The 25,144-nt window shown below is 35.7% G+C and overlaps 1 protein-coding gene across 1 annotated transcript in view; it reads left to right on the top strand.

Moving 5' to 3' along the window:
- Positions 1-25,144, top strand: part of DACH1 (dachshund family transcription factor 1) — a 424,979-nt gene that overhangs the window by 165,894 nt on the left and 233,941 nt on the right. The window contains exon 2 of the mRNA XM_077767990.1: positions 13,869-13,984. Coding sequence (XP_077624116.1) covers positions 13,869-13,984 — 116 coding nt within the window. The remainder of the gene's footprint in view (positions 1-13,868; positions 13,985-25,144) is intronic.

Genomic DNA, 25,144 nt, shown 5'->3' with positions numbered 1-25,144 from the left:
GTGAATAAAAAAATCTATATTTTTATTCTAAGTAACACTATTTTTTAAACACATCTCTGCCTCAGTTCCCATATTTATAAAATGGAAATGTTTCTATCTCATGAAATTATTGAATTAAATGAAGGGCTCTGAAGAATTCCTGGTACATATATATGTCACCTCTAAATATAAGCTATAATTCTTTAGCCAATTGAAGTAACACTATTAGGGCAATACTTTTTAGTATTTTAGATTATGATTTGGATACAGATAAATAAATACAGAAACAGGAATTAACATGATGACTGGGATTTTAATAGCTGCCTCTGTACAGTATTCTAGGAGAAAAAAAATCCCATGATAAAACAATGTCTATTCAAGCTTGAAAGGACAATTGTCAGTGTCTTCTTCAACTCGGTGGTGCAGGCAGTTTATATCATAATTTCTTATAATATTGCGCATTAGTATTAAAAGGCCATTCATTAAAGAAAACACTTTCATAAAGTATTAAATAGAATTCAATTAATGTAAATCATATTAATAGCAATGTTTGGTGCTTATGTAACATCTATGTCAGATAATGAATTAAGCATGTTATTAAATCTCTGCAGGCTGGAAACAGCCTACCTTTGTCTGTCTTAATATAATCCTTTTATTAGTTCATAGGCCTAGAATGCTCCTGGGAGTATCAAAAAGTTGTCAAGAGGTCTCTGAATCCTGGGGGTGGTATCTGAATCTCTGTGCTTCATGACTATGTTTCTTGACAGCTCTCTAAGCATTACACAGTGGAGGGGAATGTTGCATGTATTCTTTTATTTGTAACAGGTTTCTCAAATAATTTAGTTTTGTACCTTTTCTTCAGCTGTAGCAAACAAATGACTTGCCAGTGAAGGTGAAAACATGTATTTTGGGTTGAGTCAGCCATCTTACCTCTGTATTCACAAGATTTTCTTAGTTCTGATTTCATAGATTCTGTTTTTAGCCTTCATTTGAAGCTACATCTCTAAGCACCAACAGTTTATAAATATAACTATTGCATCTCCTTTTATGATGTATCAGCAAAGATGGTTATACCAAATGTTCTTTTTTTTTTGTATGTGTGAAGATGGACTTTATCAGACATTTATGATTCTGGTTGCCTTAGAACAGCAAAATCGATGTACATTTACTATAGTTTTTTTTTTTCCATCTTTATTGTTGTTGGTTAGTGACAATTTCTTTACAACATATTTCCAACTTGTATATTAAAAACATGACTGGCTGGGTCAGTCAGTAGAGCATGAACTCTTGATCTTGGGGTCATGAGTTTGAGCCCCACATTGAGCTTACTGCTTACTTAAACAAATATAGTAGCTACTGTGATTAAGATTCAGATTGAAGTAAAAATTATAGAAAAATGACAAAACCCAGTTGACTCATTAATGAGTTTCCTTGTTATGGATACAAACCCCTGTCAGAGTAAAATAGTGAAAGAGAGATGCATTAATTACTGGCTAGAGTCAGATTTCATCTACACAATTGATTGTATAACACCAATCCATTTTTGAATTGCCCTAAAATAAAACATTTACAACAAAGATACATTTAAAGTAGATAAATGAATAATAATGTCCTAAAGAATTTGACTGGTATGTCTGGCATATTTCCCAAGGTCAGAAGTATGGAGACAATGTGGAGAGATGAGTTGTGACCTATGGAACTATTTGAAAAAGTTTATGTGCTAGACTGTGTGATACTTATCATTTTAAGGAAGAAAAGATGAGCATGGATTTGCATAATTCAGGTTTTCGTTCCAGAAGTATGTTTTGTGTGTGTGAAGGAGGGGTGTGCTTCTCTGGATGCTTCCATACTCAATCTCCTCTCCTCTTCTTAAGCTGACTAACTCCTGTTTGCTGACATCTCTTCTTTTCAGAGATACCCACACTATGGTGTTCCTACAGCATTCCCTTGGAATTTTACTGCAGCATTTAAGATGATGTATTGCATTTCTTTATACATCTATCTATTTCCAAAAATAGACTGAACTACTTGAACTCAGGGACAGTATCTTATTGGTATTTCCAAAACACATTATAAGGTCATGAACATTAACATTTAATGTTGTTGGCTAAACAAACAAACAAACAAATATGCTACCGAAGCAGAATGCATGGTGCTCAGGGCTTGGCCTCTGGACCAGATTGCCTTGGTTCACAACCTGGCTCTGTAACTTTTTCTTTTAAGACTTACTTTTTTAGCAAAGTTTTGGTTTATCACAAAATTGAGCAGAAGGTACAGATTTCCATATACCGTCTGCCTTCAGACATTCACTGTCTCCTCCATGGCCAACATCTCCCATCAGAGAGGCACGTTCATTACAGTTAACCTACACTGATGCAGCATTATCATTCAAGTCTGTAGTTTGCATTAGGGTCCGTTCTTGATAGTGTACATTCCATGGGTTTGGACAACTGTATAACGACATGTATCCACCACTATAGTATCATGTATAGTATTTTCATTGCCCTAGAAAACCTCTATGTTTGCCTGTTTATCCTCCCTCTTGTTCCACCCCACTCTATTACTTTTTATATGTGGGATGCTGAGTATGGCATTTTACTTCCCTGGGTCTCAACTTTCTTATCTATAAAATAAATTTTTTTAATGTTTTATCTATTTCTAGTAAAGAGAGAGAGAGAGAGAGACAGTGTGAGCAGGGGAGGGTCAGAGAGAGAGGGAGCCACAGACTGAAACAGGCTCCAGGCTCTGAGCTGGCAGTCAGCACAGAGCCCGACGCGGGGCTCGAACCCACGAACCTCGAGATCATGACCTAAGCGAAAGTCGGACGCTTAACCGACTCAGCCACCCAGATGCCCCAACTTATCTATAAAACAAAGATCATAATAATACCTATCTTAAAAGTTGGTTATGAATATTAAAAGTTAGATCACATAGTGAACTTAGCCAAGTGCCTACTGGTTAGCTAATATAATACAGCTGTGAGTTATTTTATTACTTTATGCACTATACCAAAATAAACCAAAACCATTTGGGAAGAGGGCATTCAGAGTGTTGGAAATGCCACCTCCTACAGAGGTTGGCTGGATATTATTTTGAGATTAGAGCCATGGTTGTATTTTGGGACCAAATTCAAGATGATCTATAAAAACAGATAGCCCACCAGAGCCACTGCACATTTATGAACAGATCATGGTATGTGCCAGTGAAATAGAAGACTTAATACACTGCCGGTGGTTCAAACAAAATATAACCAACAGCAATTGCAAAGAAGATCTAGTCATTTGAAATTCAAATGGAAAAATTTTAAGAAATAAAACTTCCTTGTGACTATGGAGCCAATAGTTTGTATAAAAGATTACTTTAGATACTGCATATTTTAGCTGGAATATCTTTTAATACTAAATTTAAATTTTGTAGAACATCGTTTTGAGGTATGACAGTAACTGTGAGAAAGAAACCAATAAAGTACTAAATCTTCTCAAAACCTTAAGAAAGCCATTTACTATTGTTTCTAATTATTTTAGGATTTGTCTCTTAAGGGTTCAGTCAGTCTTTGCTGAAAATTGTGAAAAAGATGTTTTGTGGTAGACTCATCTGTGGCTTGGAGGGCATAATTATAAGAAGAGAAAATTATAAGGTGGTTAAAAGTTTAAAAATATTTAGCTTTCTAGACAACATATTGCTAAACGACATTTATAAACAATGTCCTCACTGGGAAAAAAAATATATGTGGATGTACAATATATGCTGTGGAAAGGCAAAAATAAATAGTACTAAACATTTATTTAAAAAAATGTTTATTTATTTATTAAGAGAGAGACAGAGAGAGAACATAAGTGGGGGATGGGCAGAGAGAGAGGGAGAGAGAGAATTTTAAGCAGACTCTACACTCAGCCCAGAGCCCCACATGAGGCTTGATCTCACAAATCATGAGATCATGACCTGAACCCAAATCAAGAGTATGACACTTAACCAACTGAGCCTCCCAGGTACCCCTAAACATTTATATTTTTTAATTAAAACTTTAAGTTATAAGGGTGCATGCCTGGGTGGCTTAGTTGGTTAAGCAGTCGACTCTTGATTTTGGCTTAAGTCATGATCTCACAGTTCATGAGATGGAGTCCAGATGGGGCTCTGCACTGACACCTTGGAGCCTGCTTAAGATTCTGTCTCTCCTTCTCTCTCTGTCCCTTCCCCAGTCATGCTCTCTCTCTTTCAATAAATAAATAAACAAACATTAAAAACCTATAAGTTACATTAAACTAGTTTTTAATCCACAAAATATCAATAAAATATGAATGTATTTTTATTATGAATCACTAGATTTTCTTTATCAGGAGTCATTTTTCATTGATGTAAGTAAATAATTCATATATTAAGACCTCTGCTTTGATAAAAGTTAATCATAAAAAATATTCCCTAAATTAAGGAATCTAAACAAAGATTATTATATTAATTCTGAGATTAATATAACTAAGCATATTATATGAATTTTAAAGAATTTTTAAAACAATTTTTTAAATATTTATTTATTTTGAGAGAGAGAGTGAAAGCTGGGGAGAGTGAGACTGAGGATATGAAGCAGGCTTCACGTTGTCAACGTAGATCCCAGAGCAGGGCTCGAACTCACTAATTGTGAGATCCTGACCTGAGCCAAAGTACGTCGCTTAACTGAGTGAGTGAGCCATCCAGGTGTGCAAGAAACTTTTTAATGTGGCCCTTATGTTAGATCCTAAAATGGGGAAGAGGGACTTATGAACTTGAAGGACTAGATTATCCCAAGTGTGTAATCTGTCCAACAGGAACTGTTTTTAGTATTTTGGGCTGTCATTAGTTGTTAACTCTTAATTTACAAATGCTCAGGAGTCACTTAGCCCTATTCCCCTATAATTGTTTCAAGGGTGGTTTCCTATTCAGTTTTTAAAAACTTTATCTCAGCTGGAGACTCAGATATTTTGTCCATGACCTGTGAAACAGGTTTTGTGTTAAATACATTTTCTGTACGATTTCAGGTCTATATAGTGTGGGTTTTGATGTCAGAGGCAACAATGATTCTTCTGCACCAGAGTAGCTAATTCCAACTCCTTTTTATTTTTGTTAGTGATTATTTCAGTGTCTTCATGTTAACTTTGTGTTTTGAATAATTATCAAGTCTTACATCAAGTCTATAGAATATGTGAATTGCTGTTTTTCTTGTCCCTAGAAAATAATTCACTTGTGACAACTGTCATGTCACCCATGACACAGCATGGCTTGGTAATGTTGAAGCATGAGGGATTTTCATAATTTGAATAAAAGTAGACTGTTAGGAAGAACATATTCCATTAGAGCACAAGTCTCTAAACAAACTCACTGGAAATAACAGGTTTCATGGTAAACTAAGTTTCATGAATGCCTATTTTACCACATTCGTAGAGATTTGTAATACATATCATCATAGTGAAAGTTCTGAGAAGCTGTCCCACGAAACAAAAGTATTAAAAGCTTTGAGGATTTGTGAAGTTCTTCCACAAAACATATACATGTTCAATATGATTAACTTGCCATTTCCCAAATTAATTTGAACACACATCCTTTTATAAAAAGAAATTTCATGTTTATTTGAGAGAGAGAGAGAGAGAGATTGTGAGCAGAGGAGGAACAGAGAGAGATGGAGACACAGAATTCCAAATAGGCTCCAGGCTATGAGTTGTCAGCACAGAGCCCAACGCGGGGCTCAAACTCATGAGCCATGAGATCATGACCTGACCGAAGTAAGATGCTTAACTGACTGAGCCACCCAGGCTCCCCAAGCACAGATTTTTTTTTCTAATTATTTTCAAGGGGCACCTGGTTGGCTCAGCCTATTAAGCATCTGACTTCAGCTCAGGTTATGATATCACCATTCATGAGTTTGAGCTCCAAGTTGGACTCTGTGATGACAGCTCAGAATCTGCTTCAAATTCTCCATCTCCCTCTCTCTTTCTGCCCCTTCCCTACTCATGTGCTCCCTCTCAAAAATAAATAAATAAGCATTAAAAAAACTATTTTTAAGTCTTTTTCAAAGGAAATTTTATTTTGTGTTTGTATATATACTTGTTCAGTTACATACAGAGTTTCCTGTTGTCTTAGTCTGGCTCAGGTTGCCATAACAAAATACTATAGACTGGGTGACCTGAACAACAGAAATCCGCCTCATAGTGGCAGAGGCTGGAAGTCCAAGATGAGTGTAGCAGCTGAGTCCATTTTTGGTGATGGCTCCCTTCAGTTGTAGGATGGTGTAGGATGGTGTCCTCTCCGTGTTTTCACATAGCTGAGAAAGAGCGTAAATAAGCTTTCTGATGTCTCCAGTTGGAAGGGCATTGATCTCATCATGAGGTCATCACTGATATGTCCTCATCTGAGTGTAATTACCTCTCAAAGGCCCTCTCTCCAAATACCATCACATTAGGGTTAGGGCCTCAACATATGAATTGGGGGGAACACGATTCAGTCTATAACTCCTGCCCTATAAAGAATTGAGGGACTACTAGGGACTTTGTGCTCATGAGCAGTAATGTGAGAGCAGTCTCCAGGTGTGAGCTGGTGAGGTTTTAAGTGCTTGCCCCATGTAAGTCGGTGTTTTGGTGACTGTGGAAAATCATCTCTTTGATGAGTCAGTTTGCCATCTATTTGTACTGAGAAATACACATGGCTGGGTCACACAGCTATACAGAGAACACAGGAAGTCCAAACAAATGTGACATAGGAGATTGAGAAGGTGCTCACATCTGTCATCATTGCAAAAAAGTAATGTATTCCTCAAAGTTTTACCATCTACAGAGAAAAACCCTCCATGCCCAGGGAAAATATGGTAATCATACTCTTTCTGGATTATTTATATTCTTGTCTTTCAGAAAGCTGAAAAAAATTCAACTAGCAAGTTAAGAAGATCTTTCTAAGGGAATAAAGTACCCACTAATAAACTGAAGATTATAAATCAGCTGCTTCTTTTAGTGAAATATATACATGCATTAATCTTAAGAGGTCCTTTGTATTTTTTTATGTCGATAGATCTATTTTATGAGGTTGATTTAATCTGGGAGATATCAATGATTATTTGTACTTTTCATATTTTATATTAATTTTATAGTTCTCACAAGGGTAATATTTTACACATAATTATCTTCTTTTTATTAAGTATTTTAGAACTGAACTGTAGAATAAAGATTAAAAGGATAAATTCGATCTAGTTTCTATAATATATAGAGGTTATTCTCAGGCATTGATCATGTTTAGCCAGGATCGTCGTCTGTCCACAGTGAATTATCTAAAAAATATGGTCAGTCATTAAAGTGTTAAGCAAATTGGAGCACCTGGGTAGCTCAGTCAGTTAAGCATCTGACTTCAGCTCAGGGCATGATCGCCACTCCCCCCCACCCCCCCCAGTTCATGGGTTGGAGTCCCCACGTAGGGCTCTGTGTTGACAGCTCAGCGCCTGGAGGCTGCTTCGGATTCTGAATCTACCTTTCTTTCTGACCCTCCCCTGCTCATATGCTATTTCTCCCTCTCTCTGTCAAAAGTAAATAGACATTTAAAAAGTCTTTAGAGTGTTAACAAATTAATGTTATTTTTATATTTTAAATTAAGGTATGCTTTTGAGAGATAATCTAAAATCTTCAGATATAGAAAAAATAAGTATTTCTCCATCCAGTGATTATCACTTCCAATATTTTAGTATGTTTCCTTCCAGTATTTTTTCTATATTTATTCATTGCCAGTTTTACTTAATTTTGCTATCTGTCTTGTGCTCTGTTATATCCATATCCGCAGGTTTTATGTTGCTTTTTCACTTTACTTAGAACCTAAGCATTTTCTCACAATCTCTTCATAAACAACCCTTTCCATGACTTCAGAATGTTCAAGAGGACATGTAAATCATTAAGGAAATTGTGCCTTTCCAAGTAGAAAGAAATAAGAATGTGTGTGTGTATGTGTGTGTGCGTGTGTTTATCAGTGTGTTAAATTTGACTACATATTTGGTTATAGTTTTCCTATATTTTGGCTCGGCTTCGTAGAAGTAGTTTACTAGAAAACACTATGCAAAATATAAACATAGTTGGAATTTTCCTGGGGTGAATAGATGGGAGAAGGCAAATGGACTCTTGTAGATTCCTAGAGCAAGCTGCTTTCACCCCTAAATGCTTGTTTGTCATCCAAGCCTAAAATCAGTGCTCACTTGCTGCCATGTAGTTTTCTTCTGCTCTATTATTTCACAGGCTATTTAGTTTTGTCTTCCTCCTTAGAAAAGGGAGTAAATTTTTATTCTTGCAACCCTATGTCTAGCTTGTTCAGTAGCTCTTTTCTCTCAGATAGATGGATGAAAGAATTGAATTTTGAATGGAACCTTCTTTAAGAGGTAGGATTCGGAACCAAAATTTCCGCTAGGTAGCTACTTTTGCATTTCTCAACTTACAACCATTACAATCTCTTTCTGGATTTTACATGTTTCTCTGCTCCAACTCTCGGGAAGAAAACTGAACTTAATTTCCTACAAACTACTGAAAAGATGAGCAGAAGATGATGTCTATGCAGAAGGTTGGGGATTGAAAAATCTGTGATGTGTCCTCTAACATTTTAAATGCCCCCACTCTTTGGATCCACTTAGCTTCTTATTAATTCATATTACTTTCGTTTTGTTTTGTTTTTGCTAAGTTGGATTTTGACTTCACCCTGAATAAGCACAATAAGAGACTAGGAAGGGTTGGTAAACATTGTACAGTTGTGGGAGAGAGAGAGAAATTAGCATGAGACTGGTTTAATGGTATATAGGAGAGATGTGTCTGGAAAAGCTTTTTTATTCAGAACTGCAGGAAAGAGTGTGCCTGGGTGGATTCCTAAGTAAGTGAGATATTAAGTGTGGATTTGGACACTTCTAAGCCATTTCACTCCTCTTTTAATGCACACAGTTACAAATACTAAAGGCTGCACTGTGGCTCATGTGTAAAGCTGGCAAAAACAATTACCAAAGTCATAAATTTGATTTCATTCAAGCTGTTAAGGGTAATAATTTATTTAAGTGAGGTCTTCTGCTTTGATTAGAACTAGGAAAGTTCAGCTGTTCTAATCCTCTGGGGTAGAGCTGGGTTACTATTATAGATAAGGAGGCTTGAAGGTGGCTACTACTACTGAGGCCATTGATCATTCCAAAAGGAAATGCTTTTGCTAATTGTTTCACTTCCTCTTTGCAGTTAAGTTTTTATTTTTCTTTCCAAGAATAACTTATTCCTTACAAAGTAAACAGTTTCACTTAAAACACACACACACACACACACACACACACACACACCACACAACAGGAGTTAATCAGATGTTTTGAGCAGTTAAACCTAACTTGTGGCTTGATCGGGGCCACACCTTCTAATGAATCGGTAGAAGCAATATTTAAAGATAGAGTTATCAAGATGATACCTGTGTGGCCAGAAGGCCACAGTCCTACATGGGTTCTCCTGGAATTTCCCTTAAGCTCTGTGAATGTAATTTAAATATTCAAGTATTTTACCGATATATTACCTTCCCTAGAGACAAACCGTTTGGCAGTTAGTGACTAAGACTGCAGTAAAGGTAAAATACCAAGCCCATCAATAAAGGGGACCTACCTAAGAACTGTAGGTCTTAAAGAGATAGAAGAAAGTTTTATTAATAAATAAACCTTCTAACTTCCCCTCTGCCAGGAAGAGGGTCTAGTGGTCTTAACTTAGTCAAAGGATAAGCGACTTGACTATCCTTCCAAATTTTTTCTTCCAGTCTCCTCCACTCTTTGTGTAAATATCTCAAAACTGTGTTTTCTTCTACTTGTAAACTAATCCTCAGTAGGGTGTTAGTTGATGGCTTTAGGGTGTTATCACCACCAGGGGCATTTGCATTTTAATGGGAGGTTTTAAAAGATCTTAAGGCTTCAAGGCTGAAAGCAGTAAATCTCTATTGGTGGAATTGGAGGCAGTGTGATAGATTGGGCAGGAGATATCTGGGGTGAAAGGAGCCCACTGGGTCTATTCTAATCCCAGCATGAACTGGAGTGTTCCTACTTAGTAGCCTGACTTCTTTCCGAGTGTGGGCAGTGAGCGCAACTCCCGCGGCCTGAATAATAAAGCACTCTTAAACAGTTACATTTTCTTTAAAAGCAAATCAAATTAAATGTTAGTTTCTTTTTCAAATGTTAGTTTCTTCTTCCTTTCCCACTTGCTCCATGGCATCATGCTTGAAATCTCTCAATACCTCTGTTCTCTTTCTCTGGACTTTGGATGTATAGTTAGGTTATCCTTAGACTCAGATTCCAAATTATCTTTGTGCCTTACTTTTTATTTCTTGGAAACTTTGCGACCATTGGAATGGAAGAAGTAGAGTACTTGAGGAATTTTGGGGAAAGGACTTCCTAAATTGAGTTAAAATTTATTTGACTATACACAGTGGGGAGGGGGGGAATGAAAGAAAATAAATATATATAGTAATCCAGGCACTGAAATTAAGTTTTAAGGACGTAAAGGTATGTTTTATTTTTTATTTTTTAAAATGTTTATGTATTTATTTTTGAGAGAGAGAGAGAGAGAGAGAGCAAGCACAAGCAAGGGAGGGGCAGGGAGAGGGGGAGACACAAAATCCAAAGTAGGTCCCAGGCTCCGAGCCGTCAGTACAGAGTCCAATGCAAGGGCTTGAATTCATGAACTATAAGATCATGACCTGAACTGAATGCTTAACTGACTCAGCCACTCAGGTGCCCCCACAAAGATATATTTTATACACTTCTCTCCCTCTTCCCCTCCCCCCAACACCGCAGGGGACGGGGGAGAGGAGGAGAGAGAGAACCCATGCTAGCATGGAGCCTGACACAGGGCTCAATCTCACAACCTTGAGATCATGACCTGAGTCAAAATCAAGAATTGGATGCTTAGGTGACTTGTGTCACTCAGGTGACTATGTGTTTTATACACTTTCTGCCATGTAGTCCGGACAATAAACAGATGAGCAGATACTACGATCAGTGCAGAAAAAAGCTATAATAGAGTTTTCACCATGGGCTGTCATAGTGCATAGAAAGCACATACGGATTAGAAGAGGTTAGTAGGGGTGCCTGGGTGACTCAGTCATTTGAGTGTCCTGTTGCTCATGTCATGATCTCATGGTTCCTGAGTTCAAGGGCCTCACTGGGCTCTGTGCTGACAGTGCAGAGCCCTCTTCAGATTCTCTGTCCCATCCTTAAAAATAAATAAGCATTAAAAGTATTTGAAACGTGGTTAGTAAGAAGGATGATTAAGGTTTAGCCAGGTGAAATGGGGATGAGGATGAGTTGGTATAGAAAAGGCCTTGGTGACAAAGGAGGCAGCATCTTTAAAGGTAGGGGAATAGGAGAACAAAGCAGCTTGTGATACTCTTCATTCAGGAGGGCCATGCATATAATAATAAAATGGTGAGATTGGAAGAGTAGGCAGGGACCAAGCATTGGAAGGCTTTGGTGCCATGATAAGGAGTGTGAATCTTATAGGGAACTACTAGTATATTTAAGCAAATGGAAAACATGATCAAATTTGCATTTTATAAAAATCCTTCTGAGATCAGTATGGAGAGTTGTCTTGACTCTAGACTCTAGACTTTACAGTAGAGCAAAGTTGGAGGTAGATCTCAGAAGAGTTCAGAAGGCTGTAATAGGAGATAAGAAATGACGGATTGACCTGGAAGATTAAACTGAGGATGGTGAGAGCAGAATGGATCTTCACTGAGATGATATTTGAGTGTCCAAGGGGAAGAAAGACACAGCTGATCCTAGAGTTTTGGCTTAGTCAGTTAGGTGCCCTTTTGCTGAACTAGGGAAAGAGAAATAGGTTTTAATGAGGAAGATGCTGAGTTCAGATTCAGACAAGCTGAGTCTTAGATTATTAAAGGACATCTAAGCAGAGATTTCCAGTAGGCAGGCATTAATCTGTCTGAATCCCAGGAGGAAGACCTAGGCTGTAGATACATATTTAGCCATGATTCCTTATCATCTCAGGGATGTCAATAGAAGGATTACTCAGGAAGAATGGAGCCTATCAGAGGGCTGCTGATTAACCCTCGGCAAATAACAAGAGTTAAAGAAACAGCTGAAGATGAAGAATACTGATAAAGAAGAAGTAGCCAAACAGATACTTAGAACAATATGAGGGAGGGTTTCCTTACAGAATAGCAGAACAAACTCACCATCTATCTCCTTGCTTTTGGTTCAAAGCCTCTCAGGATCTGGCTCCAGGCAGTAAATCTAGCATTATCCATCTTTGCTCCTCATCTTACTTGAGCTGTGTTGGGTGACTAGAAACAGTCCTGCACATTCATACATTGTCGTGTGTCCATTCCTCTCTCATAGTCTCACTGGAGAGCATTTTTCTCCCATTCTTTCCCTCTCTGTGCCTAAGTCATCCTTTGGAATTCTCTAATGCTTCTACTGCCGTGGAATCTTAACTCTCTTCCTAAACATAGAAGTAGCATCATCCAGCCTAACCTCCAATTAGTATTCAGATTGCAACTTTCTTATGACACTTAGCACATTCTGGTGTGCACCATAGTTATTAATGCACCCGATTGTATCCCTTAGCGAGAGTATCAACTCCTGCAGATTAAAGAACCCATTCCCCCAAATTAATCTTCATAGTGTACTGCTTTGAAAACAGTAAGTGCTTAATAATTATTTGTTCAATGATCACATGTATTATTAACACTAAATAATAAAGGTAAAATCTTTGAATCTTCTGATGAGGAAAAAGATCTCAGTTGAGGCTAACCTGGAAATGCTACCTTATATGAAGGATCTGTCTGGAGGTTCTGAGATGTCTAGCACATATTGGCCAGACGATGGAAAAGCATTTTTTCACCAAAGCACATTCACAATACAGAGGCAGAAAGGAGAAACATAATGCTAAACGTGTTTGTTTCAAGAATTGTTAATATTATATTCTTCATGTTACTCTTGTGCAAAAATAGCAAATCCTTGCCTCCTTTTTGCCTTCTGCTTTTATAATTTTAAAAGTTAATCTCGTGCAATAGGCATGTAAAGGACAAGTACCACTAAAACACAAAGTATTTTAATTTATCCTGAAGGCGGTTCTAAGATGCTATACTGGCAGTTTCTCAACAATGTCCTGCAAATAATCCTAAGCCTTTCCAATTTATTTTAGTGTATTAAAAGTAAAGCAACCTAGTGGGGCTGTTCATTTAAATAGAATAGGGTTAAATGATAACTTGACTTATCTTTTAAATGACAAAAAATAAAGAAATTGCAAGACCTTTTCACACATTAGATATGTATTGTCATTTATCATCTAGATATCAGGCTAGCAGTGCGAAGTAATAAAACATATCATCGAAAAATGTGCTATAGGTCTGAATCACTCTTTCATTCCACCTCCCAGCTAACTGTAGTATTAAATCAAACAAGCAGAACATTTCCTTAGGCAGCCATTGCCTTTTAATTTCCTGAAGAACCTTAAAATATCATTCATTACAAGTACTACACATATTTGGTTTTTAAAAGTCTCATAAATCAATAGCAGGCTGACTGTAATAATTATTACAAGTTAGTGCATAATTTTCGTGCTGAAGGCTGCATGCAGAACTTTAGCATATGCAAACGAGGCAATTCAAACTGTGTATAGATATTAATATGAAGAAGCAGGTAACGAGGTGCAGGCTATGAATTATGCATCAAGAGTGGCTGATCTTCAATGAGGAAAATGAATTCAGCATGTAATCTAATTAGTGATGGAAGTCTATTACATCTAACTGCAAAAGCAACCGTCCTTGAAACAAATTTATTTACAGTCCATGTTACCACTTGAAACAACTTTGAAATGATGTGTAAGACAACAGCTTAATTGTAAAAATTTTTTGTTTATTTGTTTCAGTTCTAGACCTGGAAGGCCTCCTAAGAGGACTCAAAGTGTCACCTCCCCAGAGAACTCTCATATCATGCCACACTCTGTCCCTGGACTCATGTCTCCTGGGATAATCCCACCAACAGGTAAGAATGCTGCTCATTTATGCCAAAAATGTTAAAAGTCAGCCAATACCATAGTTTTTGTTTACAACCCATCAGTTGTGTTTTGTGCACACTAACATAATGTTACCAGTGAGAATTTGTTGCAGAATTGCATTGTGGGTATCATCATTTTATTTAAAATAAAATGAAAGAAGCTAAACTGAGCACTGTGCTAGGAGTTATTGTAATTAATCTTCCCACTAATATTAAACAACAAGCGATTATCCCTCTTTTCCTGGCAAGTAATCAAAGGTAGAAGAGAATGAAGTGACTTTTCCAAGGTCATTTGGCTCAAAACTGTTAGTGATTGTTCATATCCAGGTCTCTGGATTCTAAATTTACTTTTTCATTCATAAGAACTCCGAAATAGAATGAAATGCATCCAAACAACATAGCAACTATGTCAATAAAATACCTCCTATTTGTTCAAACTACAATGTTTCCATCAGAAACACCTGAAAGACATTTATTACTAGAATTTTGAAAATGTGCAAGAAAAATAATTGTCTTGACTGCATAAATTACGTGACATAAACAATATCAGTGATGCACTAGATACCAAAGCAATTCATTTGATTTCTACCACCTGGATGTGTTCATTGATTCTTTTATTTACTTACATGTGTGTGTCTGTTTTCCATGTTTCATCCAGATCCATGAGCAAATTAAAATAATAATGAGGATGATTATTTCATTTTTAATTTTTTAATGTTTATTTATTCGTTTTGAGAGAGAGAGAGAAAGAGAGAGGGAGAGAACACGCATGAACATGGGGAGGGATGAGAGAATTCAAAGCAGTCTCCACATTGTCCATCAGCTCAGATGCAGGGCTCAGTCCCACAGTGTGTGAGATCATGACTTGAGCCAAAGCCAAGAGCCGGACATTTAACTGACTGAGCCACCTAGGTGCCCAATGATGATAATTTTATTTGTATGAATTCTTACCATCAAAGGAGTTTATTGAGGAGATTTACATATAAATGCGGTTGCCGTGTAACACAACTGATACAGGAAGCATAATCTGGCAAGATAAGGAGAGTCTTCATTTTTGTCTCTGAATTCCCACATCGATGTTTTATTTTTATTTTGTAACATTTCTCTTTCTCTGTGCTATGATACCACCATGGATAATCTGATTTCATATTTCATATTTGGTCAAAAGCTCCTTGAAAGCATGACTGCCTTAATTCACCTTTATTTTTGTGACAATATCTGAATAATTCCTTCACCTATGTAGGCTTTTATTAAAAACATCTATTGAGTTGAGTGTGAAGCTATTTGTTCATTTTTATATATTTACTTCTTTTCCAGGAAGGTACCACAGTATATACTTAATAACAAATTATTTAAAGTGCCAGGAGTGTTGTATTTTTATGCTAATTTTGCAGATGAAAAATTGAGACATAGAAAATGAAATCAATAGCTGAAAATGACCCAATTACAGAAATAGTATCATTATTTCCATTTGTTTAATTAGTCATGTTTCTCAAGGAATTGAATCCTACTGGCTTAAATTCTAATTCTAAATTTGAGATTTAGAAAAGAAATAGGCAGTTAAGTTTTAACGTTTTTTTTTAACTAGATAAAATTTCCTGAATAAAACATTTGGCGATTTTTTTGGTACTGCATAGGTTAGATGTAACTAAAATCTTAACCGTTCATGTTTTTTGGTTGAAAGATGCGGGGCTGCTAAAAAGAAAGACCTAAGAATTGTTGGCTTAATTAACTTCTCAAAGAACTATGTTAGGGAGATTTACAAAAAATCATTTTAATAATCATTATTCTGTATTTGAAAAGATTATATTGTAGTTATCTAATGGGCGAAAGGTATTCTAGATTGTATTCCTATTAAGGTAGGGAAGATCTGGTTCCAAATTGTCTGCCAATATTTAATCTTTTAAGGGGAAGACAATAAATAGTTTATTACCAAAGCGATGATGAAATAAGATGATTTTGTCAGAATCTAAGTAGAGCAACACCTTACATAGTTAACACTATTAAATAACTTTGGAGTAAGTAAAATTTCTAAATAACTTATAATCATATACCAAAACTCAAAATCAACAGATTAAGTTATTCTTGATAGATGCCTATCTGAAGTGTATTACATACCACTGTGGCTTGGTGATCAGAGACACTGAAGATAATTCAAACTTGACTCATTATTATAGACATTCATTTTAAAAATAGGATCATTTTTTTTTTTTGTATTTCAGTTGCTGTGCTGTTCTTCTGAGACAATTTTTGTTTTGTTTTTTTCTTTGTTTCTTTACTTTTATTCTTCCTAGTATATTGTGAACCCCAAACGCAGAATTTCTTTCAAGCTTATTAAGCATTATATTTAAAATTTATTTTAATCTTTTATTTATTTCTGAGAGAGAGAGAGAGAGACAGCATGAACAAGGGAGGGTCAGAGAGAGAAGGAGACACAGAATCTGAAGCAGGCTCCAGGCTCTGAGCTAGCTGTCAGCACAGAGCCCAATGTGGGGCTCGAACCCACGAACCGTGAGATCATGACCTGAGCCAAAGTCAGATGGTTAACCAACTGAGACACTCAGGTGCCCCTTAAGCATTATATTGAAAAATACCTTAAAGAGTAGTATTGTAGAGATGGATAAGGAAATAGAGGCTCATCAGGAGATTTAAATGGATTGGAAAATAGGTCTTGAATGGCTCAGTACTCTATAGAGCCCAGTGAATGACTGCAAGACAGGGTGCATTAGCTCATTCTTACCTATTTCACTTACTTTCTTTTTTTGTTTTTTGTTTGTTTCAAGTTTTTATTTAAATTTTAGTTAGTTAACATATAGCATAATAGTAGTTTCAAGAGCAGAATTTAGTGACTCAACACTCACATAAAACTCCCAGTGCTCATTACAAGTACCCTCCATAATACCTATTACCCACATCTCTAAAAAATGTCACACTTTCCCTCATAGGGAAAACTTAGTACATTTGGGGAATATAATTTAATATGAATATATGGACTTTTATGTTCTAGGACTTTACTTATATTTGCTACTTTCTTTTCCATATTTGTAACTTTCTTTAAAATATAAAACATTATTGTTTTCTTCCTAAGATGAGGAAGGTGAAGTATGTTAGTTATTATTTTTAACTTTATGAAGAAGTTGTATGTAAATATTGTTGATATTAAGCAAACTAGTTTGATGACATTTCTACTATGTTTTTAATCTATGGTTTGGAATTTTACTTTTTTTAATGTTTGTTTATTTTTGAGAGACAGAGAGACAGAGAGAGAGAGAGAAAGCAAGCAGAGGAGAAGACATAGAATGTGAAGCAGGTTCCAGACTCTAAGCTGTCAGTACAGAGCCCAATGTGGGACTCAAACTCATGAACTGTCCATGACCTGAGCCAAGGTTGGAATAAGTATTTATTTCCAAGAGTCTATACTTATAGCAATATCTTTCAAAGACTTGGAAATCATGTTTCTAGAACTAATAAAACAAATAAACAAGCATTTAATCCTCAAGAAAACAAAGACAGAAAAAACAACCCCTGTCCCCAAATCTCAAATCCTTTCTAAGATTTAAATTATAACCTACCTGTGAACATAGACCTGTACTTTTGGACTCTTGGTATTACCATTTGAAAAGTATAAACAATGCAAATTTACCTTTGAAGTTGCCAAAATTGGTCTTGTGAAAAAGAAAATGTATTAATTTTGACAAATTTAGAAAATCTATCAATTTGTCCCTAATCATTCCCTCATGTTTTCTTTTCAACAATTGAATACCAGAATTAAATAATACTCTTTCCTGGAAACATCTGTTTTCTCAGGGGAAAAAATGGCTATTTTTATATTTTAAAAAAAAGAGGGTTTTTCCCCAGCCCTAATATTATGTACTTAGGTATCTATAATTAAAAGAAACACTTTGAGGTTGCTTATCAAGTTTTTATTTGTTATTTTGGTTACTTGAGTGGGCTTCTGTGTAACCTTAGAAGGGGGTGTGGGCAGATGGTGATAATTTCCAAAATGTATGGTTGTCACGGGATGCCATAGCAACCAGAAGTGGAAGTTAATGAAAGAAAGAAGGCTCTTTGTAGGGGCTCACAACGCAATGCCTCCCTTAGTGCTCTCTACATTTATTTGGACTGAGCACATGTCATAAATCATTTTTGATAACAAATACCAGTTTGGAATAAATTCATCCTAGCAACAGAGTTCCAATAACATTCATACTTTTTATAGGATTGTGTGTATTTTACAATGAAGGAAAAAATTATTTAAGAATTCTAAATACTCCCTCCTGTGCCAGGAGTACAATTTGGCTAGTGTATTTGGCCATCTTCCTGATTTTATCTTTAGGGCAGAATGCAAACTAGTTTTGTGGTACAATTTTTATATAAGTATTAAGAAGTAACTTAATGAGTCCCAAATATTTGCATTTGACTTAAAAGAAAAAAAATAATATTCTCAATTGAATGGGTGATTTATAGTTTTGCTTCTTGGGCATATTTTTTGTCTTGTTGTAACCCTCTAGGCACATAAACAATATGCATTCAAGATAAAGAAAGCTATTGTACACACACATTCACTATGCTTAAAAGGTAAGAACTTCTACGTGCAATTTTATATTTCTGGAAAAAAATACTAGACCAGGACAATGTTAATCCAGAGTTACTCCCATTGAAACATTCCTTTTTAAAAAACAAAACATTATAGGAAAATATTCTCATGTGCATTTATAATTCAAAGAAGTATTTTCAAAGTTTATGTATTTTTATTTTTCTTGCTAAATGCTACTAACCAACAACAATATTTGAACTATCTCTTTGTGCAATATCAGCATTTGTAATATTTTAAATGCATTAAACATTTCAACTTCTGAGGAGAAAATTCATAGTGTGGAAATGTGCCTTGCATGTTGAGAAGTTTATTATAACAAATGCTTTGTATTCCCTGAGGAGACTCAGAAGAAAGGATAACAGAAAAATGCAAAAGTAAAACAGCCACAAGTGGATTGATTGTCTTCATTAATAAGTGAAACATAACAATGTTCTCAATGCTTTACTCAAAAAGTAAAGATGATAGAAACTCTTTAAACCATTAATGTTATGTAGTATGTATCCATATGTATTTTCATACATTTATATGTAGAGAACATTTGTGAAATTTAATTGCTAGATATTTTGAGGGTAGTGCATTTAACTCATCAGTATTTAATGCATGTTCCTTTTATATTTTTCTTGAAAAAAATCTTTTTTTTTCCTTTTTCCTTTTAAGAGGCCAGCCTAAACAATAGGCCTTCATCATGTAACTTATTTAGTTTCAAAACTTTAACTGGATACTGTATTAGTTTCCTGTGGCTGCTATAACATATTGTCACGTATTTGGTGACCTAAATGAAAAATTATTTTCTCATAGTTCTGGAGAAGTCCAAAATTGATATCATTGGTCCAAACCAAGGTGTCAGCAGGACAACACAGGTGTCTGACACTCCTGGGGAGCCTTTGTTTCTTGATTCTGAGCTTCTAATCATTGCCAGAGTTTTCTCTTGGTCTGTAGTTCCCTCACTCTAATTCCTGCCTTTCCCTGTGTGTGTTTATGTGTATGTGTGTGTGCATGTGTACAAACGTGTGTCACATTTCCTCCTGCCTCTCTTGTGAGGATACTTGTATTTACAGCCCATTAGCTAATCCAGAAAAATCTCTTTTCGAGATCCTTAACATAATCACATCAGCAAAGTATCTTTTTCCGTATAAAGTGGGCATCATTTGGGGGTCATATTAGCTTACCATTTCCTTCAAGTCATCAGGCAAGGTACTGTTTGGGACCCCAGCGTGGTATGGTAGGCATGCATAAAAATGGCATTTGGGAGATTTTTGTGATTTTTTTGTTCACTGTGGTATCCCAGTATGTAGAATATTGCTTGCCACAGAGCAGATACTTAAAGTAAACATTTGTTCAGTGAATATGGCTAATAATTCTGAGAGGAATTATTATGCTTCTGAGGTACAAATTTAAACACTGGTGTTATATAATGTACCTTAAAAATCCTATTAAGCATGGTTAGACTCCAAATTAAAGACTCAGCGTGTAGAGCCTAAAGGAGGTGTATTAAGTGAATGGAGAGCCTTTGTTTGTTTATAGGTTGTGATGGCTACATTTAATTATTTCTACAGTTGATGAAATTTCTATCTGCAAACTGATACTCGAGAGAAGCAATATTTATAGGAATAACATGGCAACACAGAGGGGTGCCTGGGTGGCTCAGTCGGTTAAACGTCCGATTTTGGCTCAGGTCATGATCTCACAGTCTATTGGTTTGAGCCCCGCATTGGGCTCTGTGCTGACAGCTCAGAGCCTGGAGCCTGCTTTGGATTCTGTGTCTCCCTCCCTCTGCCCCTCCCCAGCTCGCTCTCTGTCTCTGTCTCTCAAAATAAAGACATAAAAATTTTTAAAAAAGGGCAACATAGAGCACATTAATCTTTAACATTTCTGCATATTATATACCATATTATACTGTTCTTAAGGGTTGGAATCTTCCTTATGCACACAGTATCTTGACATAGAACTAATTTAATACATATATGAATAAAATATAGCTCATAATTTAACTAAATGTACATACAGTTTTGATATGAGGGACTATATAATAAATATATTTACCTTATTAAATATGTAATATGCATTAGAATGAAGCATTTCAGTCAAATCACAATATGCCCTGGGTCCATTACTTGCATAATAGAAATTCATAAATGTCTTTTTTTCTAAGCTTTTAGAGCAAAGAGCTGTTATTTTTAGATTTAATTAAATAACCACATATTACTAGACTTCTGGACAGTCCTCTCTTCTACTTAATTTAGAAGAAAATTGAAGTCCTTTTTCCCTAATTTGTTTCTCTATTCCAAGTTTCTGTTGAGTTCTATAATCTGACATGAGTATACTAGGCCATAGTATGCATTACAATCTACTTAGACTTCTCTCTCAGTAGATTTGAAATAATGAAGTTGCTAATATCCTTAATTGACTAATTGCAAGGTATTATTTGCTTCCTGTTTAGTAATATGATGCCTTCTTTGACAAAAGAGAAGTTTATTTACATTAAGAAAAGTACATCAGACTTTGAGTCAACTTTTGATTATGATAGTGGATGGAGTGTGGATTAGCTAGGGCTTTTTGAATTCTCCATTTGTTGTGAGATTCTCAGACAAGATTCTAATTCCTTGGTTATACAATATGACATGTTGTCTTTTCTTGCTCCCTTCAATTTCTTGACCAGTAGAAGGTACTATTACTTTCCCATTTCCCTCCCTAAAAGAAGTTAGAAATACAAATATTTCATACAGAAAAAAAATCAGTAGTGCTATAGATATATTTTGAATAGTCCTAAAGATGTTGTAGGGAAAAAGTCATGTAAAACAAGGTAACGATTATTTGTGTAATCTCCTTTTCTTTGATAGGCATTCCCTTCTGAAGCTAACTTCAAAGCTTCAACTCCTTCACTTAATGATGTGCTCTTGGTTTGTTATAAAGAACTTAACCATATCTTCCTGGACTTTTAAAATATTTTCTCCATCCATTTTACAACTTCAGTCTCTTCTTTGTAAAGAAGTAGAAAGGCTCATTAGAAGTCTTTTTTTTTTAATTTTTTTTAATGTTTTATTTATTTCTAGGAGAGAGAGAGACAGACAGCGTGAGCAGGGGAGGGTCAGAGAGAGAGGGAGTCACAGACTGAAACAGGCTCCAGGCTCTGAGCTGGCAGTCAGCACAGAGCCCGACGCGGGGCTCGAACCCAAGAACCTCAAGATCATGACCTAAGCAAAAGTCGGACGCTTAACCGACTAAGCCACCCAGGTGCCCCGAAGGGCTCATTAGAAGTCTTGACAGGACCAAACTTTTCCAGAGAACTTGAAAGATGTCAGAAAGACAGAAGTATTATTAAAAACTTGCATTCAGTCTCCTAAAACATTGATTACCCTGGTCATGAATGAACTTAAGATTTGATCTGAAGCCATTCTGCCTGATAAAAACCTAAGGGTTTTATTTGGTTTTGTAATCCTATAAACCAACATTGTGATAAAACTTCTGAAAAGACTAATATAAATCTAAACTTAACTGGATAGGAATATAAAGTCCAGATAGAGGGAAATAATACTGTTTTACTCAACATTTCAGATGACATCTGTAATATTATGTTCAGTCATGGCACCACAGTTTTTGATAGAACATTGACAAACTGGTGAGCATTAGAATAGTCTAGATGCTAGGGATTTACATGTCCGTGGTGTTTGCTGTCAAGAAGACTTACAGAGAGTCTGAAAGTGGATGATAAAGTAGACTCACACTGTGCTCTTCTAAAGACAGAAATCTAACTGATGGACAACAGTAATTACAGAGAGGTCTACATTGGCTTCCATAAAAAAGAGCCTTGCTAACATGGAGAACTATCTAAGAGAGAACCTATTAGTCATAAAACCTTAACTTTCCCTACTGACAGAAGACTTCAAGAAGGAAGAGGGATGAGAAGTTGTTAGCCATAGTTTTTATATTTAATTATTTTTAGGCCGTATTGTTCATGATACAAAAGAGTAATAGCTTTAAAAAGAAATTATATCCCTCCCTAACCATCAGCCATCTATTTCCTATCTTAGTAATCACTGTTAAAGAAATTTGAAGGTAATTTTGCATTGGAGGGAAGTAAATCAAGTAAGATTGTCTTGTTCTCTTCTAATTATAAATTTGATGATTGTATTTCATTTTACTTTGAATCATTCTTCCAAATTTGACATGGAGCCTTTCTAGTTAAATGGTATCCATCCTTCAGAGTCTATATTCTTACATTCTTTCAAAAACTTTTAAAAAATTAATTTTGAGATGAATGCTTCATATTTACAGACTGTCATACTCTTTGGAATAGTTACGTCATGGCTAAAACTGTGACTATAGTAAACTATCAAATATTTTTTTTTCAGTTGAAATAAATTATTAAATTCTCTTCTTTCACAAGTCCTCCACAAAGGGTTACATAGTTGCAAAATTAATAGGTAGGAGGAAATGGCAATCCCTGAATGTAACATAGAGGAATACTTCTAGATGTGGTAGGATTTGGAGCCAGGAGTAGAAAAAATAGTATTATTACTATTATTTTAAGTTTATTTATTTATTGAGAGAGAGACAGAGAGAGACAGAGACAGGCAACTAGAGACAGCATTGGGCTTTGGGGGTGGGGCAGAGAGACAGGGAGAGAGAAAATCCTAAACAGGCTCCTAGCTGTCAGCTCAGAGTCTCACATGAGGCTCAAACTCAGGAACCATGAGAGCATGACCTGAGCAGAAATATGGAAGCTTAACAGACCAATCTACGCAGGTGCCCCTAAAATAATAATATTTTAACCAGTGAAGACCATCACAAAAGATAGTAGAAAGATATGGACTCTTTTTTAAAAAGAAATTTAGCGTTTATTTATTTCTGAGAGAGGGAGAGAGAGAGTGCTAGTGGGGAAGGGCCTGCGAGAGGGGGAGACACAGAGTCTGAAACAGGCTCCAATCTGTAAGCACAGAGCTCAGTGCGGGGCTCCAACTCACAAACAGATCATGAGCTAAGCTGAAGTTGGACACTTAACGGACTAAGCCACCCAGTTGCCCCATGAAAGGAACTCTTAAATGGATTTAAATGAAAGATTTTGACCTCTACTTTAAATTACTTTGATTTGGCTTTCCAGTTTTAAAATATAAACTCCTCAAGAGAGGAGTCAGTTCTTAAATAGCATAGGAATCTTCCAACCACACTACTTTTTCAATTTGTAATAATTAAACCACTCAAAATGTTTTGATCTTTCACTCCATTGATAAAAATAATGTTTTTATTACATCAAAATTGTTTTTCTCATTGCATTGCCATGAATGCCAAATGATACAATGTATAGCAACATTCTGAAAATGATGAAGCTAGAGAAAGATTATTATTGTAATCGAACAGGCTGATCCCAGCATTATTGATGATTATTGTTGACTTTCTATGCTTCTACCAACTCCACTGGATTTCAGAAAAAATTGATAACTTTAAAAAAATGTATAGCTTAGGTATAGAAAGTCTCAGTTTGGCAAATTATTCAAATTCATATAAATGTATTCTATAGATATTCCTAGCAGATGTAGTTAACACTAGAATTTGTTATCACATGTTTACTTTTCAGGACTTAATGACAATGAATTATTTTTATAAATTTTCATCTGTGAGCTAAATAAGCTTTATGGATATGAAATGTCATTGCCACTGTTATATTTTTAAGCTGTCATATTTTGCTTTCAGAAATACGCATGCTACAAATGGTAGTAGACCTTAGAAATGGAGATTGGTTTGAATTGATTACAGCTGTATGCTGTGCTATTTAATTGTTGGAAATGAATTGACACATACTGTAAAGTAAACAATGAAGCTGGTTTTCAAAATGATAAAACTGTAACCTAATTCAATAAATTGAATCAGATTACACAAACACTTTTGCACTTCATTAAGGAAGTAGTCAGTATAATTAATGTGAGAGCTTTTTATCATGTTCACTTGTTGATATATGGCTGAGGATATATATACAGTAGACTAAACTCTTTCAAGATCTTTGTGCCATTTCACATTTTAACTAAAGTTGTCATAAGCCCAATTCCTACAGAAGACCACCATGGAATTGATTCTTTTATCTTTGTTGATATTGGAAGACAATGAGTAGGTTTTGATTCTTTTTAAAGGACACATATTTTCCAAACAACATGGTATTGTGAGGTGACTCATCCCAACAAGGAACTGAAAAATCTGGCTTTCATTGTCTTCCTCACCACTTGCTAGCAGAGTGACCTTGGCTAATACTATCTGGCCTCATTTGTTCAATTATCAGAAGGTAGGTAATGGTATCTAAGACACCATTTTAAAAGAGAAAAAACTGGTAAAAGAGTTGTTCGAAGTTTCACTATTATGTGATACAGTTAGTTTTCAGTTCAAGTGTTCTAACTCCAGTTTACTGGCTGTTTTCCTACATCAAGCTGCCTTGTGAAATGCTTTATCACCTGTAAACCAACATAAGATCTGCCGTATCTTCTACTTGATAGGACTTTGTGAAGAAACTAATGTAGCACAAAATGCTTTGGAAAGTCTTATATAGCAAGATGTCATCTGAT

The sequence above is a fragment of the Crocuta crocuta genome, unplaced genomic scaffold (genome assembly GCF_008692635.1).
Source record: "Crocuta crocuta isolate KB4526 unplaced genomic scaffold, BGI_CrCroc_1.0 scaffold115, whole genome shotgun sequence".
Taxonomy (NCBI): domain Eukaryota; kingdom Metazoa; phylum Chordata; class Mammalia; order Carnivora; family Hyaenidae; genus Crocuta; species Crocuta crocuta.
This window is presented reverse-complemented; position numbering and strand designations above follow the sequence as displayed.